This window comes from Heptranchias perlo, unplaced genomic scaffold, assembly GCF_035084215.1.
Source record: "Heptranchias perlo isolate sHepPer1 unplaced genomic scaffold, sHepPer1.hap1 HAP1_SCAFFOLD_504, whole genome shotgun sequence".
NCBI classification, from domain to species: domain Eukaryota; kingdom Metazoa; phylum Chordata; class Chondrichthyes; order Hexanchiformes; family Hexanchidae; genus Heptranchias; species Heptranchias perlo.
The window spans coordinates 97864-118350 of NW_027139521.1; the positions used below are offsets into that span (position 1 = coordinate 97864).

At 41.0% G+C, this 20487-nt stretch overlaps 1 protein-coding gene across 2 annotated transcripts in view; it reads left to right on the forward strand.

Annotated features, from left to right (window-relative positions):
• The window catches only part of LOC137314432 (beta-1,3-galactosyltransferase 5-like), a 39000-nt gene extending 20879 nt beyond the window's left edge, over nt 1–18121 (forward strand). For both annotated transcript variants that reach the window (XM_067979778.1, XM_067979777.1), the window contains exon 2: nt 16441–18121. In XM_067979778.1, the coding sequence (XP_067835879.1) occupies nt 16453–17409 (957 nt within the window). In that variant the 5' untranslated portion in view covers nt 16441–16452 and the 3' untranslated portion in view covers nt 17410–18121. The remainder of the gene's footprint in view (nt 1–16440) is intronic.
• Nucleotides 18122–20487: the final 2366 nt, after the last annotated feature.

Genomic DNA, 20487 nt, shown 5'->3' on the forward strand with positions numbered 1-20487 from the left:
CTCTTTATCTCTTTTTCGCTCTCACTCTTGTTTTGTTACTTTCATGTTTCCAGCTCTCTCTCCCTCTCTTTTTTCGTTTCTATCTGTCCCCTTTTTCTCCCTTTTACTATTTCTATCTCTCGAGCTTTTACGTTTCGTTTTATGTTTCAATATCTCTTTCTTTTTGTTTCTTCCTCTCTTTCATTTTCTTACTTTGCATGTTTCTTCTTTTCTCATTTTTTACGTTTCTGTCTTTCTCGTTTCTCTCATTTTTCTCTCTATCTTTTTCTTTTTCGTTTCCCTCTCCTCATTTCCTTTTCCATTCTTCCATTGCCCTTTCTTCTGATCTCTCTCTCTTTCTTTCTTGTCTCTCTCTCTCTCTCTTTCATTCTTTTTTGTGAATATCTCTTTCTTTCTCTCCTTTCTAATTTCTATCTCGTTCACTCTTTCTCACGATTATTCTTTCTGCTTCTTTATTTCTTTCTCTCACTTTCCTCCCTTCGTCATTCCCTCGTTCTTTCCCACTGCGTCGTATGATCACACCTTTATTCTGTTTTCCTTATTGATAAATCACTCTGACCCCTGAACATGCTTCTGTGACATTCCCTTGTCGATTGTTTTAGAAACGAGTAGGACTCATTAAAAATAATCCAATTAACAGGGGCGTTAACATCATGGACAGACGAACACCAGACTAACATGCTGAGAGTTCATCTGCTGATTCGGCCCACAGTCCCCTCTAAGAACGTAAGAAATAGGAGCAGGAGTCGGCCATTCGGCCCCTCGAGCCTGCTCCGCCATTCAATCAGATCATGGCTGATCTTCGACCTCAACTCCACTTTCCCGCCCGATCCCTTGATTCCCCCAAAAATCTATCAATCTCAATTTTGGATACACTCAACGACTGAGCATCCACAGCCCTCTGGGGTAGAGAATTCCAAAGATTCACAGCCCTCTGAGTGAAGAAATTCCTCCTCGTCTCAGTCTAGGATGGCCGACCCCTTATCCTGAGACTATGCCCCCTGGTTCTAGACTCTCCAGCCAGGGGGGAAACAGCCTCTCAGCATCTACCCTGTCAAACCCCCTCAGAATCTTATCGGTTTCAATGAGATCGCCTCTCATTCTTCCAAACTCCAGAGAGTATCGGCCCATTCTACTCAACCTCTCCTCATAGGACAACCCTCTCATCCCAGGAATCAATCTAGTGAACCTTCGTTGCCCCGCCTCGAAGGCAAGTCTATCCTTCCTTAGATAAGGAGACCAAAACTGTACACCATGCTCCAGGTGAGGTCTCTCCAAAACCCCGTACAATTGTAGTAAGACTTCCTTACTCTTGTACTCCAACCCCCTTGCAATAAAGGCCAACATACCATTTGCCTTCCTAATTGCTTGCTGTACCTGCATGTTAACTTTCTGTGTTTCTTGTACCAGGACATCCAAATCCCTCTGAACACCAACATTTAATAGTTTCTCACCATTTAAAAAAGATTCTGTTTTTCTATTCTTCCTACAAAGTGAATAACCTCACATTTCCCCACATTATACTCCATCTGCCACCTTCTCGCCCACTCACTGAACCTGTCGATATCCCTTTGCAGACTCTCTGTGTCCTCCTCACTGCTTACTCTCCCACCGAGCTTTGTATCGTCAGCAAACTTGGAGACATTACACTCGGTCCCTTCATCCAAGTCATTAATATCGATTGTAAATAGCTGAGGCCTGAGCACTGATCCTTGCGGTACCCCACTAGTTACAGCCCGCCAACCTGAGAATGACCCGTTTATCCCTACTCTCTGTTTCCTGTCCGTTAACCAATCCTCTGCCCATGCTGATATATTACCCCCAATCCCATGAGCCCTTATCTTGTGTAACAACCTTTTATGTGGCACCTTATCGAATGCCTTTTGAAAATCCAAATATACGACACCCACTGGTTCCCCTTTATCCACCCTGCTAGTTACATCCTCAAAAATCTCCAATAGATTTGTCAAAAACAATTTCCCTTTCATAAAACCATGTTGACTCTGCCCAATCATATTATGATTTTCTAAGTACCCGGTTACCACTTCCTTAATAATAGATTCTAGCATTTTTCCTCCTACTGATGTCAGGCTAACCGGCCTGTAGTTCCCTGTTTTCTCTCTCCCTCCTTTCTTGAATAGCGGGGTTACATTTGCCACCTTCCAATCCACAGGGACCGTTCTGGAATCTAGGGAATTCTGGAAGATCACAACCAATGCATCCACTATCTCTGCAGCCACCGCTTTTCGAACCCTCGGATGTCGGCCATCGGGTCCAGGGGATTTGTCGGCCTTTAGTCCCGTTATTTTCTCCAGTACTTGTTCTTTATTAATCTTAATTACTATAAGTTCCTCACTCTCATTAGACCCTTAGCTCTGCAATATTTTGTGTCTTCTACTGCGAAGACAGATACAAAATATTTGTTCAATGTCTCTGCCATTTCCTGATTCCCCATTATAATTTCTCCTGTCTCAGACGCTAAGGGACCCACGTTTACTTTTGCTAATCTCTTCCTGTTTACATACTTGTAGAAGCTCTTACAATCTGTTTTATGTTTCTTGCTAGTTTACTCTCATATTCAATTTTCTCCCTCTTTATCAATTTCTTGGTCATTCTTTGCTGATTTCTGAAACCCTCCCAATCCCCCGGCTTACTACTCTTTCTGGCAATATTGTAAGGCTCTTCTTTTAATCTAATGCTATCCTTAACTCCTCTAGTTAGCCATGGTCGGATCACTTTTCCCATAGCGTTTTTATTCCTCGTAGGAATGCATATGCGTTGCGAATTATGAATTATTTCTTTAAATGTTCGCCATTGCTTATCTACTGTCATATCTTTTAATCCAATTTTCCAATCTAACTTAGCCAACTCGCCCCTCATGCCTACATAATTGGCTTTGTTTAAATTTAAAACCCTAGTTTCGGACTTAACTACATCACTCTCTGATGACCTGAAGTCATCGGTTAACGGTTTTGGCTTAGTACACAGAGGAAGAGTCAATTCTTTCTTAATTCTCAATTCACTTTATTAACGTTATTATATCATGTACATACCACCTATACGTCTAGTTAGATATAGGCATGCAGTTTACAGCAGGTTATACAGTTTTATACTCAAACTAGGATTTAAACGCACACCCACTAGGTTTCCCTGACTAACACTCCCTGAGTATTAGGATTTAAACGCACACTAACTAGGTTTCTCTGACGAACACTCCCTGAGTGGTCACAGAATAGAAAGGATATTATATTACCCAGAAAGGAGAGGTAATGCTGGCCAGGCAATTCGCCCTCTCACTCCCGACGTTGTCTCTACGTCCCTGACGTAGTCTCTACGTCCCTGACGTAGTCTCTACGTCCCTGACGTAGGGTCCCTACTTCCACGATGGTCAGTCTCCGGAGTCTCCCTCACAAACAAACTGGGACCAAGCCAGCAATTCTTCAGTTTTATTCCCAAGTCTGTCTTTTCGAATGATGCTGTCTTCTCTGGTTGGCTCAAAGTTGCTGGAGTGGTCGGTGTCATCCCCTGATTGGCTCTGTTCCAAGGGGTTTGGTCGCATCACCTCATACTCCTTTTCTAAATCAGGACTGGAGTCTCATCACAGTTCTTTTGTCCCCGTAAGAAGCGGAACGAATTCAAACCGGTTCTGGCCAGTTCAGACCAGTGACTGAACTCCAGGTCACCTCAGTCCAAAAGTCAGTGTCTTTGTTAGCACTTCGAATAAACCTCAATAGGTTTCTGCAGCCTCTGGCCAACACTCTCAAACTCAATATGAAATTTTATCATATTATGATCACTCTTCCCCAGAGGATCCTTTACTAATTAATCATGTCTCATTACACAATACTAGATCTAAAATAGTCTGTTTCCTAGTTGGTTCCTTGACATATTGTGCTAGAAAACTGTCTCGAATGCATTCCATGAACTTGTCCTCCAAACTACTTTTGCCAATTTGGTTTGCCCAATCTATATGAAGATTAATGTCCCCCACAATTATTGCAGCACCCTTGTTACATGCTCCTCCAAGTTCCATTTTGCCTATCTTTTCGAAAAGTCAAGTACCTTGGAATATTTAATTCTCAACCTTGATCACCCTGCAACCATGTCTCAGTAATGGCGACTTGATCAAGCCCATTTATCTCAATTTGGGCCATTAATTAATTGGATACAGCAAAGGCTATGGGCCCCGACAACATCCCGGCTGCAGTGCTGAAGACTTGTGCTCCAGAACTAGCTGCGCCTCTAGCCAAGCTGTTCCAGTACAGCTACAACACTGGCATCTACCCGACAATGTGGAAAATTGCCCAGGTGTGTCCTGTCCACAAAAAGCAGGACAAATCCAATCCGGCCAATTACCCCCCCATCAGCCTACTCTCAATCATCAGCAAAGTGATGGAAGGTGTCGTCGACAGTGCTATCAAGCGGCACTTACTCACCAATAACCTGCTCACCGATGCTCAGTTTGGGTTCCGCCAGGACCACTCGGCTCCAGGCCTCATTACAGCCTTGGTCCAAACGTGGACAAAAGAGCTGAATTCCAGAGGTGAGGTGAGAGTGACTGCCCTTGACATCAAGGCAGCATTTGACCGAGTGTGGCACCAAGGAGCCCTAGCAAAATTGAAGTCAATGGGAATCAGGGGGAAAACTCTCCAGTGGCTGGAGTCATACCTAGCACAAAGGAAGATGGTAGTGGTTGTTGGAGGCCAATCATCTCAGTCCCAGGACATTGCTGCAGGAGTCCCTCAGGGCAGTGTCCTAGGCCCAACCATCTTCAGCTGCTTCATCAATGACCTTCCCTCCATCATAAGGTCAGAAATGGGGATGTTCGCTGATGACTGCACAGTGTTCAGTTCCATTCGCAACCCCTCAGATAATGAAGCAGTCCGAGCCCGCATGCAGCAAGACCTGGACAACATCCAGGCTTGGGCTGATAAGTGGCAAGTAACATTCGCGCCAGATAAGTGCCAGGCAATGACCATCTCCAGCAAGAGAGAGTCTAACCACCTCCCCTTGAGCATTACCATCGTCGAATCCCCACCATCAACATCCTGAGGGTCACCATTGACCAGAAACTTAACTGGACCAGCCACATAAATACTGTGGCTGCAAGAGCAGGTCAGAGGCTGGGTATTCTGTGGCGAGTGACTCACCTCCTGACTCCCCAAAGCCTTTCCACCATTCACGAGGCACAAGTCAGGAGTGTGATGGAATACTCTCCACTTGCCTGGATGAGTGCAGCTCCAACAACACTCAAGAAGCTCGACACCATCCAGGACAAAGCAGCCCGCTTGATTGGCACCCCATCCACCACCCTAAACATTCACTCCCTTCACCACCGGCGCACTGTGGCTGCAGTGTGTACACGGGATGCACTGCAGCAACTCGCCAAGGCTTCTTCGACAGCACCTCCCAAACCCGCGACCTCTACCACCTAGAAGGACAAGAGCAGCAGGTACATGGGGACAACACCACCTGCACGTTCCCCTCCAAGTCACACACCATCCCGACTTGGAAATATATCGGCCGTTCCTTCATCGTCGCTGGGTCAAAATCCTGGAACTCCCTTCCTAACAGCACTGTGGGAGAACCTTCACCACACGGACTGCAGCGGTTCAAGAAGGCGGCTCACCACCACCTTCTCAAGGGGCAATTAGGGATGGGCAATAAATGCCGGCCTCGCCAGCGACGCCCACATCCCATGAACGAATAATAAAAAAATTAATCTCTGCCCGAGGGGAAGGTGGAGGCAGATTCAATCATGGCCTTGAAAAGGGAACTGGATAAGTACTTGAAGGGAAAATATTTGCAGGTTTACGGGGATAGGGCAGGGGAGTTGGAATTGCTCTTGCGAGAGCCAGCAGGGATTCGATGGGCCAAATGGCCTCCTTCTGTGCTGTATGATTCTATCTTGTTACGAATGTTTCATGCATTCAGAGATAGCGCCTTTAATTTTAATTCTTTACTGCTTTTCCCTGATGTCAGGAATGTCCTTTAACCTTTGTTAAATTGTCTGTCCCTTCCTGACGCACTCTGCTTGTTTTTACCCAAATCGCTGCTCTGCTCTCCAGTCTCGACTTTTCTCTTTACTCTGACCTGAACCCTCCACCGCTCTTATTGGTTTAAAGCCCTCTGTACCGCCTGAGTCATTCGATTCACCAGGACGCTGGTCCCTGCCCAGTTTAAGTGCAGCTCATCCCAACGGAACAGCTCCCTCTTTCCCTAGATTTGGCAACAACTGGATCCTTCCCCTCCTGGTCAAGTTACTCTTCAGCCGCGAGGAGATGTCGTTAACCCTTGGACCAGTCAGGCAACAGAACATCTGGGTCTCCCGGTCACAGCTGCAGAGAACAGCATCGATCCCCCAGCTATACTGTACTTAGACCCACGAACATGCAATGTGTTAATATATAATATATAATATATATACAGGAGTGTGAAACCCGGTAACACACGGTGTGTTATTATATAATATATATACAGGAGAGTTATACCCGGTAACGCACGGTGTGTTATTATATAATATATATACAGGAGTGTTATACCCGGTAACGCACGGTGTGTTATTATATAATATATATACAGGAGTGTTATACCCGGTAACGCACGGTGTGTTATTATATAATATATATACAGGAGTGTTATACCCGGTAACGCACGGTGTGTTATTATATAATATATATACAGGAGTGTTATACCCGGTAACGCACGGTGTGTTATTATATAATATATATACAGGAGTGTTATACCCGGTAACGCACGGTGTGTTATTATATAATATATATACAGGAGTGTTATACCCGGTAACGCACGGTGTGTTATTATATAATATATATACAGGAGTGTAATACCCGGTAACGCACGGTGTGTTATTATATAATATATATACAGGAGTGTAATACCCGGTAACGCACGGTGTGTTATTATATAATATATATACAGGAGTGCTATACCCGGTAACGCACGGTGTGTTATTATATAATATATATACAGGAGAGTTATACCCAGTAACGCACGGTGTGTTATTATATAATATATATACAGGAGTGTTATACCCGGTAACGCACGGTGTGTTATTATATAATATATATACAGGAGTGTTATACCCGGTAACGCACGGTGTGTTATTATATAATATATATACAGGAGTGTTATACCCGGTAACGCACGGTGTGTTATTATATAATATATATACAGGAGTGTTATACCCGGTAACGCACGGTGTGTTATTATATAATATATATACAGGAGTGTTATACCCGGTAACGCACGGTGTGTTATTATATAATATATATACAGGAGTGTTATACCCGGTAACGCACGGTGTGTTATTATATAATATATATACAGGAGTGTAATACCCGGTAACGCACGGTGTGTTATTATATAATATATATACAGGAGTGTAATACCCGGTAACGCACGGTGTGTTATTATATAATATATATACAGGAGTGCTATACCCGGTAACGCACGGTGTGTTATTATATAATATATATACAGGAGAGTTATACCCGGTAACGCACGGTGTGTTATTATATAATGTATATACAGGAGCGTTATACCCGGTAACGCACGGTGTGTTATTATATAATGTATATACAGGAGCGTTATACCCGGTAACGCACGGTGTGTTATTATATAATATATATACAGGAGCGTTATACCCGGTAACGCACGGTGTGTTATTATATAATATATATACAGGAGCGTTATACCCGGTAACACACGGTGTGTTATTATATAATATATATACAGGAGCGTTATACCCAGTAACACACGGTGTGTTATTATATAATATATATACAGGAGCGTTATACCCAGTAACACACTGTGTGTTATTATATAATATATATACGGGAGCGTTATACCCGGTAACGCACGGTGTGTTATTATATAATATATATACAGGAGTGTAATACCCGGTAACACACGGTGTGTTATTATATAATATATATACAGGAGTGTTATACCCAGTAACACACGGTGTGTTATTATATAATATATATACAGGAGTGTTATACCCGGTAACACACGGTGTGTTATTATATAATATATATACAGGAGTGTTATACCCAGTAACACACGGTGTGTTATTATATAATATATATACAGGAGTGTTATACCCAGTAACACACGGTGTGTTATTATATAATATATATACGGGAGCGTTATACCCAGTAACACACGGTGTGTTATTATATAATATATATACAGGAGTGTTATACCCGGTAACACACGGTGTGTTATTATATAATATATATACAGGAGCGTTATACCCAGTAACACACGGTGTGTTATTATATAATATATATACAGGAGCGTTATACCCAGTAACACACTGTGTGTTATTATATAATATATATACGGGAGCGTTATACCCAGTAACGCACGGTGTGTTATTATATAATATATATACAGGAGTGTAATACCCGGTAACACACGGTGTGTTATTATATAATATATATACAGGAGTGTTATACCCAGTAACACACGGTGTGTTATTATATAATATATATACAGGAGTGTTATACCCGGTAACACACGGTGTGTTATTATATAATATATATACAGGAGTGTTATACCCGGTAACACACGGTGTGTTATTATATAATATATATACAGGAGTGTTATACCCAGTAACACACGGTGTGTTATTATATAATATATACACAGGAGTGTTATACCCGGTAACACACGGTGTGTTATTATATAATATATATACGGGAGCGTTATACCCAGTAACGCACGGTGTGTTATTATATAATATATATACAGGAGTGTAATACCCGGTAACACACGGTGTGTTATTATATAATATATATATACAGGAGTGTTATACCCAGTAACACACGGTGTGTTATTATATAATATATATACAGGAGTGTTATACCCAGTAACACACGGTGTGTTATTATATAATATATATACAGGAGTGTTATACCCAGTAACACACGGTGTGTTATTAAATAATATATATACAGGAGTGTTATACCCGCTAACACACGGTGTGTTATTATATAATATATACAGGAGTGTTATACCCTGTAACACACGGTGTGTTATTATATAATATATATACAGGAGTGTAATACCCGGTAACACACGGTGTGTTATTATATAATATATATATACAGGAGTGTTATACCCAGTAACACACGGTGTGTTATTATATAATATATATACAGGAGTGTTATACCCGGTAACACACGGTGTGTTATTATATAATATATATACAGGAGTGTTATACCCGGTAACACACGGTGTGTTATTATATAATATATATACAGGAGTGTTATACCCAGTAACACAGTGTGTTATTATATAATATATATACAGGAGTGTTATACCCAGTAACACACGGTGTGTTATTATATAATATATATACAGGAGTGTTATACTCGGTAACACACGGTGTGTTATTATATAATATATATACAGGAGCGTTATACCCAGTAACGCACGGTGTGTTATTATATAATATATATACAGGAGTGTAATACCCGGTAACACACGGTGTGTTATTATATAATATATATATACAGGAGTGTTATACCCAGTAACACACGGTGTGTTATTATATAATATATATACAGGAGTGTTATACCCAGTAACACACGGTGTGTTATTATATAATATATATACAGGAGTGTTATACCCAGTAACACACGGTGTGTTATTAAATAATATATATACAGGAGTGTTATACCCGGTAACACACGGTGTGTTATTATATAATATATACAGGAGTGTTATACCCAGTAACACACGGTGTGTTATTATATAATATATATACAGGAGTGTAATACCCGGTAACACACGGTGTGTTATTATATAATATATATATACAGGAGTGCTTTACCCAGTAACACACGGTGTGTTATTATATAATATATATACAGGAGTGTTATACCCGGTAACACACGGTGTGTTATTATATAATATATATACAGGAGTGTTATACCCGGTAACACACGGTGTGTTATTATATAATATATATACAGGAGTGTTGTACCCAGTAACACAGTGTGTTATTATATAATATATATACAGGAGTGTTATACCCAGTAACACACGGTGTGTTATTATATAATATATATATACAGGAGTGTTATACCCAGTAACACACGGTGTGTTATTATATAATATATATACAGGACTGTTATACCCAGTAACACACGGTGTGTTATTATATAATATATATACAGGACTGTTATACCCAGTAACACACGGTGTGTTATTATATAATATATATATACAGGAGTGTTATACCCAGTAACGCACGGTGTGTTATTATATAATATATATATACAGGAGTGTTATACCCGGTAACACACGGTGTGTTATTATATAATATATATATACAGGAGTGTTATACCCAGTAACGCACGGTGTGTTATTATATAATATATATACAGGAGTGTTATACCCGGTAACGCACGGTGTGTTATTATATAATATATATACAGGAGTGTTATACCCAGTAACACACGGTGTGTTATTATATAATATATATGCAGGAGTGTTATACCCGGTAACACACGGTGTGTTATTATATAATATATATACAGGAGAGTTATACCCGGTAACGCACGGTGTGTTATTATATAATGTATATACAGGAGCGTTATACCCGGTAACGCACGGTGTGTTATTATATAATGTATATACAGGAGCGTTATACCCGGTAACGCACGGTGTGTTATTATATAATATATATACAGGAGCGTTATACCCGGTAACGCACGGTGTGTTATTATATAATATATATACAGGAGCGTTATACCCAGTAACACACGGTGTGTTATTATATAATATATATACAGGAGCGTTATACCCAGTAACACACTGTGTGTTATTATATAATATATATACGGGAGCGTTATACCCGGTAACGCACGGTGTGTTATTATATAATATATATACAGGAGTGTAATACCCGGTAACACACGGTGTGTTATTATATAATATATATACAGGAGTGTTATACCCAGTAACACACGGTGTGTTATTATATAATATATATACAGGAGTGTTATACCCGGTAACACACGGTGTGTTATTATATAATATATATACAGGAGTGTTATACCCAGTAACACACGGTGTGTTATTATATAATATATATACAGGAGTGTTATACCCAGTAACACACGGTGTGTTATTATATAATATATATACGGGAGCGTTATACCCAGTAACACACGGTGTGTTATTATATAATATATATACAGGAGTGTTATACCCGGTAACACACGGTGTGTTATTATATAATATATATACAGGAGCGTTATACCCAGTAACACACGGTGTGTTATTATATAATATATATACAGGAGCGTTATACCCAGTAACACACTGTGTGTTATTATATAATATATATACGGGAGCGTTATACCCAGTAACGCACGGTGTGTTATTATATAATATATATACAGGAGTGTAATACCCGGTAACACACGGTGTGTTATTATATAATATATATACAGGAGTGTTATACCCAGTAACACACGGTGTGTTATTATATAATATATATACAGGAGTGTTATACCCGGTAACACACGGTGTGTTATTATATAATATATATACAGGAGTGTTATACCCGGTAACACACGGTGTGTTATTATATAATATATATACAGGAGTGTTATACCCAGTAACACACGGTGTGTTATTATATAATATATACACAGGAGTGTTATACCCGGTAACACACGGTGTGTTATTATATAATATATATACGGGAGCGTTATACCCAGTAACGCACGGTGTGTTATTATATAATATATATACAGGAGTGTAATACCCGGTAACACACGGTGTGTTATTATATAATATATATATACAGGAGTGTTATACCCAGTAACACACGGTGTGTTATTATATAATATATATACAGGAGTGTTATACCCAGTAACACACGGTGTGTTATTATATAATATATATACAGGAGTGTTATACCCAGTAACACACGGTGTGTTATTAAATAATATATATACAGGAGTGTTATACCCGCTAACACACGGTGTGTTATTATATAATATATACAGGAGTGTTATACCCTGTAACACACGGTGTGTTATTATATAATATATATACAGGAGTGTAATACCCGGTAACACACGGTGTGTTATTATATAATATATATATACAGGAGTGTTATACCCAGTAACACACGGTGTGTTATTATATAATATATATACAGGAGTGTTATACCCGGTAACACACGGTGTGTTATTATATAATATATATACAGGAGTGTTATACCCGGTAACACACGGTGTGTTATTATATAATATATATACAGGAGTGTTATACCCAGTAACACAGTGTGTTATTATATAATATATATACAGGAGTGTTATACCCAGTAACACACGGTGTGTTATTATATAATATATATACAGGAGTGTTATACTCGGTAACACACGGTGTGTTATTATATAATATATATACAGGAGCGTTATACCCAGTAACGCACGGTGTGTTATTATATAATATATATACAGGAGTGTAATACCCGGTAACACACGGTGTGTTATTATATAATATATATATACAGGAGTGTTATACCCAGTAACACACGGTGTGTTATTATATAATATATATACAGGAGTGTTATACCCAGTAACACACGGTGTGTTATTATATAATATATATACAGGAGTGTTATACCCAGTAACACACGGTGTGTTATTAAATAATATATATACAGGAGTGTTATACCCGGTAACACACGGTGTGTTATTATATAATATATACAGGAGTGTTATACCCAGTAACACACGGTGTGTTATTATATAATATATATACAGGAGTGTAATACCCGGTAACACACGGTGTGTTATTATATAATATATATATACAGGAGTGCTTTACCCAGTAACACACGGTGTGTTATTATATAATATATATACAGGAGTGTTATACCCGGTAACACACGGTGTGTTATTATATAATATATATACAGGAGTGTTATACCCGGTAACACACGGTGTGTTATTATATAATATATATACAGGAGTGTTGTACCCAGTAACACAGTGTGTTATTATATAATATATATACAGGAGTGTTATACCCAGTAACACACGGTGTGTTATTATATAATATATATATACAGGAGTGTTATACCCAGTAACACACGGTGTGTTATTATATAATATATATACAGGACTGTTATACCCAGTAACACACGGTGTGTTATTATATAATATATATACAGGACTGTTATACCCAGTAACACACGGTGTGTTATTATATAATATATATATACAGGAGTGTTATACCCAGTAACGCACGGTGTGTTATTATATAATATATATATACAGGAGTGTTATACCCGGTAACACACGGTGTGTTATTATATAATATATATATACAGGAGTGTTATACCCAGTAACACACGGTGTGTTATTATATAATATATATACAGGAGTGTTATACCCGGTAACGCACGGTGTGTTATTATATAATATATATACAGGAGTGTTATACCCAGTAACACACGGTGTGTTATTATATAATATATATGCAGGAGTGTTATACCCGGTAACACACGGTGTGTTATTATATAATATATATACAGGAGTGTTGTACCCAGTAACACAGTGTGTTATTATATAATATATATACAGGAGTGTTATACCCAGTAACACACGGTGTGTTATTATATAATATATACAGGAGTGTTATACCCAGTAACACACGGTGTGTTATTATATAATATATATACAGGAGTGTTATACCCGGTAACACACGGTGTGTTATTATATAATATATATACAGGAGTGTTATACCCAGTAACACACGGTGTGTTATTATATAATATATATACAGGAGTGTTATACCCAGTAACACACGGTGTGTTATTATATAATATATATACAGGAGTGTTATACCCGGTAACACACGGTGTGTTATTATATAATATATATACAGGAGTGTTATATCCAGTAACACACGGTGTGTTATTATATAATATATATACAGGAGTGTTATACCCGGTAACACACGGTGTGTTATTATATAATATATATACAGGAGTGTTATACCCGGTAACACACGGTGTGTTATTATATAATATATATACAGGAGTGTTATACCCAGTAACACACGGTGTGTTATTATATAATATATATACAGGAGTGTTATACCCAGTAACACACGGTGTGTTATTATATAATATATATACAGGAGTGTTATACCCAGTAACACACGGTGTGTTATTATATAATATATATACAGGAGTGTTATACCGACTAACACACGGTGTGTTATTATATAATATATATGCAGGAGTGTTATACCCAGTAACACACGGTGTGTTATTATATAATATATATACAGGAGTGTTATACCCGGTAACACACGGTGTGTTATTATATAATATATATACAGGAGTGTTATACCCGGTAACACATGGTGTGTTATTATATAATATATATACAGGAGTGTTATACCCAGTAACACACGGTGTGTTATTATATAATATATATACAGGAGTGTTATACCCAGTAACACACGGTGTGTTATTATATAATATATATACAGGAGTGTTATACCCAGTAACACACGGTGTGTTATTATATAATATATATACAGGAGTGTTATACCCAGTAACACACGGTGTGTTATTATATAATATATATGCAGGAGTGTTATACCCACTAACACACGGTGTGTTATTATATAATATATATACAGGAGTGTTATACCCGGTAACACACGGTGTGTTATTATATAATATATATACAGGAGTGTTATACCCGGTAACACACGGTGTGTTATTATATAATATATATACAGGAGTGTTATACCCGGTAACACATGGTGTGTTATTATATAATATATATACAGGAGTGTTATACCCAGTAACACACGGTGTGTTATTATATAATATATATACAGGAGTGTTATTCCCGGTAACACACGGTGTGTTATTATATAATATATATACAGGAGTGTTATACCCAGTAACACACGGTGTGTTATTATATAATATATATACAGGAGTGTTATACCCAGTAACACACGGTGTGTTATTATATAATATATATACAGGAGTGTTATACCCAGTAATACACGGTGTGTTATTATATAATATATATACAGGAGTGTTATACCCGGTAACACACAGTGTGTTATTATGTAATATTGTCAATGTTAGAATTTGCTGTGCTGATTCAGGCGACCGTCTTGATTAGGCTCATGTGAAATTTTAATTCTGATCTTACCCCATCTACTTTCAATCTAATATATATACAGGAGTGTTATACCCGGTAACACACGGTGTGTTATTATATAATATATATACAGGAGTGTTATACCCGGTAACACACGGTGTGTTATTATATAATATATATACAGGAGTGTTATACCCAGTAACACACGGTGTGTTATTATATAATATATATACAGGAGTGTTATACCCAGTAACACACGGTGTGTTATTATATAATATATATACAGGAGTGTTATACCCAGTAACACACGGTGTGTTATTATATAATATATATACAGGAGTGTTATACCCAGTAACGCACGGTGTGTTATTATATAATATATACAGGAGTGTAATACCCAGTAACACACTGTGTGTTATTATATAATATATATACAGGAGTGTTATACCCAGTAACACACGGTGTGTTATTATATAATATATATACAGGAGTGTTATACCCAGTAACACACGGTGTGTTATTATATAATATATATACAGGAGTGTTATACCCAGTAACACACGGTGTGTTATTATATAATATATATACAGGAGTGTTATACCCGGTAACACACAGTGTGTTATTATGTAATATTGTCAATGTTAGAATTTGCTGTGCTGATTCAGGCGACCGTCTTGATGAGGCTCATGTGAAATTTTAATTCTGATCTTACCCCATCTACTTTCAATCCCGAGGAGGGGTCGCACAGACCGGGCTTGTGTTCCCTCGAGTGTAGGAGATCGAGGGGTGATCTAATCGAGGGGTTTGAGATGATTGAAGGATTCGATAGGGTCGATGGAGAGAAACTATTTCCTCTGGTCGGGGGTCGGGGGAGAGTCCAGAACAAGGGGGCAGAATCTTAAAATGAGAGCTGGGCCCGTCCAGGGGTGATGTCAGGAAGCATTTCTTCACACAAAGGGGAGTGGGAAATCTGGAACTCTCTCCCCCCAAAAAGCTGTCGGGGCCGGAGGTCGATTGGGAATTTCGAAACTGAGATCGATCGATTTTTGTTGGGTGAGGGGGATTAAGGGTTCGGGAACCAAGGGGGGTAAATGGGGTTAAGATACAGATCAGACATGGTCTCATTGGATGGCGGAACAGGCACGAGGGGGCTGAATGGCCTCATTCTGTTCCGAGTCGAGCTAAATAATCCTCAAATGGGAAGAGCTTCCATTCACAAAACTTGCACTCCACCAAAATCAATTTGTTCACTTTACAGGCGATTCGAAACATGAAAATATTTTCGAGTGCATCATGTTCGTCTACATTATTCCAAAAGAAGCACATTGGATTCGTATGCGTGCCCCTTTTTATGATATTTATTACACTCGGATATTTAAGCCGCACCAGATTTGACGATTGGCGTTATCCAGAAGTCAATGAGGCCTCCTTCCTAATGCTGCCCGAGAGCAGGTGTGACGTCAGTCCCCCATTCCTGGTCCTTCTTGTCACTAGTGCTGTGGACCAGTTTGAAGCTCGCTCGACCATTCGCCAGACCTGGGGGAGAGAGAGCACAGCCCATGACAGGAGGGTGGTGACCTACTTTCTGCTGGGGCACGGCCAGGAGCATCAGGAGCAGCTGGTGGAGGAAAGTTGGAAGCATAAGGACATCATCCAGAAAAATTTCAGTGACAGTTATCACAACTTGACCGTCAAGGTCCTGATGGGGCTGGAATGGGTGAAACGATTCTGTCCTTCCAGCTCCTTTGTGATGAAAACTGACACTGACATGTTCGTCAACACTGACTACCTGAGGGAACTCTTGTCTCAAACCAGCAACAAGGACATCTTCACCGGCTACATCATGGGCAATTCGAAGCCCATCAGAGACCAATCCAGTAAATGGTACGTCAGCAAACAGGAATACCCTCAGGATATGTATCCGCCGTTTTGCTCTGGCACTGGGTACGTGCTCTCGGCCGATCTCGCTTGCCGAGTTTGGGATGTTTCGAGCAGCGTCCCCAAACTTAAGCTGGAGGATGTTTACATCGGCCTCTGCCTGGCGAAGCTGAAGATACAGCCGGTGGAGATCCACTCGCTGCAAACGTTCCACATCACAAAGGTACACTTTTCCGTCTGCGGCTTTCGGAAGATCGTGACCTCTCACGGGGTAAAGCCCTTCGAGCTCCTGCTCTACTGGAAAACACTGGCCGACTCGGCCCAGGAGGTTTGCCCTGCGGAGACGTGAAGGAGGTCATCTTGAGGAGGGTTTGTTACTTGCTCCATCAAATGCTACTTTCCCCAATCCCTTCCTTGTGCAGCATTGTTACTCCTTGTACGGTCCCCTCACTGCTGCCGTTGGTTTGAAGACATGACACACTGCACTTTCAAAACAATTTGTGTTGAGTGATTTAAGAGATTCCTCAGAGATGTGAGATGGTTTTATGTTTATCTACTCTATATTCGATTGATCTATGACGGTTAATTTACAAGGACAGGTCGCACAGACGACTTGTGTTCCCTCGAGCGTAGGAGATTAAGGGGTGATCTAATCGAGGGGTTTGAGATGATTGAAGGATTCGATAGGGTCGATGGAGAGAAACTATTTCCTCTGGTTGGGGGGGTGGGAGTCCAGAACAAGGGGGCAGAATCTTAAAATGAGAGCTGGGCCGTTCAGGGGTGATTATCAGGAAACATTTCTTCACACAAAGGGGGAGTGGGAATCTGGAACTCTCTCCCCCAAAAAGCTGTTGAGAATTGAACATTTCAATATTGATAGTGATAGATTTTTCTTCGGTGAGGGGAGTAAGGGAGATGGAACCAATGTGGGCAGATTGGGTTGGGATACAGATCGGCCATGATCGAACGAAATGGCAGAACGGGTCGAAATTTCTGATCTTTGAAATAAGATTGTTAATAAAACCAAAAAATAAATAATATTTCTCAGTGACGTGATGAAATCCAATGATTGCATTGTTTTTATTCTTTGTCTTCGCGCCTTTCAAAGCTTCATCTCTCAGTGTCTCCACCCCTTCATCTCCCAGTGTCTCCATCCCTTCATCTCTCAGTGTCTCCACCCCTTCATCTCTCACTATCTCCATCCCTCCATCTCTCAGTGTCTCCACCCCTTCATCTCTCAGTGTCTCCATCCCTTCATCTCTCAGTGTCTCCACCCCTTCATCTCTCAGTGTCTCCACCCCTTCATCTCTCAGTGTCTCCACCCCTTCATCTCTCAGTGTCTCCACCCCATCATCTCTCAGTGTCTCCACCCCTTCATCTCTCAGTGTCTCCACCCCTTCATCTCTCAGTGTCTCCACCCCTTCATCTCTCAGTATCTCCACCCTTCATCTCACAGTGTCTCCACCCCTTCATCCCTCAGTGTCTCCACCCCTTCATCTCTCACTATCTCCATCCCTCCATCTCTCAGTGTCTCCACCCCTTCATCTCTCAGTGTCTCCATCCCTTCATCCCTCAGTGTCTCCACCCCTTCATCTCTCAGTGTCTCCACCCCTTCATCTCCCAGTGTCTCCATCCCTTCATCTCTCAGTGTCTCCACCCCTTCATCTCTCACTATCTCCATCCCTCCATCTCTCAGTGTCTCCATCCCTTCATCTCTCAGTGTCTCCATCCCTTCATCTCTCAGTGTCTCCACCCCTTCATCTCTCAGTGTCTCCACCCCTTCATCTCTCAGTATCTCCACCCCTTCATCTCTCAGTGTCTCCACCCCTTCATCTCTCACTGTCTCCATCCCTTCATCTCTCACTGTCTCCACCCCTTCATCTCTCACTGTCTCCACCCCTTCATCTCTCACTGTCTCCATCCCTTCATCTCTCACTGTCTCCACCCCTTCATCTCTCACTGTCTCCATCCCTTCATCTCTCAGTGTCTCCACCCCTTCATCCCTCAGTGTCTCCATCCCTTCATCCCTCAGTGTCTCCACCACTTCATCTCTCAGTGTCTCCACCCCTTCATCTCTCAGTATCTCCACCCCTTCATCTCTCAGTGTCTCCACCCCTTCATCTCTCACTGTCTCCATCCCTTCATCTCTCACTGTCTCCACCCCTTCATCTCTCACTGTCTCCATCCCTTCATCTCTCAGTGTCTCCACCCCTTCATCCCTCAGTGTCTCCATCCCTTCATCCCTCAGTGTCTCCATCCCTTCATCCCTCACTGTCTCCATCCCTTCATCTCTCACTGTCTCCACCCCTTCATCTCTCACTGTCTCCATCCCTTCATCTCTCAGTGTCTCCACCCCTTCATCTCTCACTGTCTCCATCCCTTCATCCCTCAGTATCTCCATCCCTTCATCCCTCACTGTCTCCACCCCTTCATCTCTCACTGTCTCCATCCCTTCATCCCTCAGTATCTCCATCCCTTCATCCCTCAGTGTCTCCACCACTTCATCTCTCAGTGTCTCCACCCCTTCATCTCTCAGTATCTCCACCCCTTCATCTCTCAGTGTCTCCACCCCTTCATCTCTCACTGTCTCCATCCCTTCATCTCTCACTGTCTCCACCCCTTCATCTCTCACTGTCTCCATCCCTTCATCTCTCACTGTCTCCACCCCTTCATCTCTCACTGTCTCCATCCCTTCATCTCTCACTGTCTCCACCCCTTCATCTCTCACTGTCTCCACCCCTTCATCTCTCACTGTCTCCATCCCTTCATCTCTCACTGTCTCCACCCCTTCATCTCTCACTGTCTCCATCCCTTCATCTCTCACTGTCTCCATCCCTTCATCTCTCACTGTCTCCATCCCTTCATCTCTCAGTGTCTCCACCCCTTCATCTCTCAGTGTCTCAACCCCTTCATCCCTCAGTGTCTCCATCCCTTCATCTCTCAGTGTCTCCATCCCTTCATCCCTCAGTGTCTCCATCCCTTCATCTCTCAGTGTCTCCACCCCTTCATCTCTCAGTGTCTCCACCCCTTCATCCCTCAGTGTCTCCACCCCTTCATCTCTCAGTGTCTCCACCCTTTCATCTCTCAGTGTCTCCACCCCTTCATCTCTCAGTGTCTCCACCCCTTCATCTCTCAGTGTCTCCACCCCTTCATCTCTCAGTGTCTCCACCCCTTCATCTCTCAGTGTCTCCATCCCTTCATCTCTCAGTGTCTCCATCCCTTCATCCCTCAGTGTCTCCACCCCTTCATCTCTCAGTGTCTCCACCCCTTCATCTCTCAGTGTCTCCACCCCTTCATCTCTCAGTGTCTCCACCCCTTCATCTCTCAGTGTCTCCACCCCTTCACCTCTCAGTGTCTCCACCCCTTCATCTCTCAGTGTCTCCACCACTTCATCTCTCAGTGTCTCCACCCCTTCATCTCTCAGTGT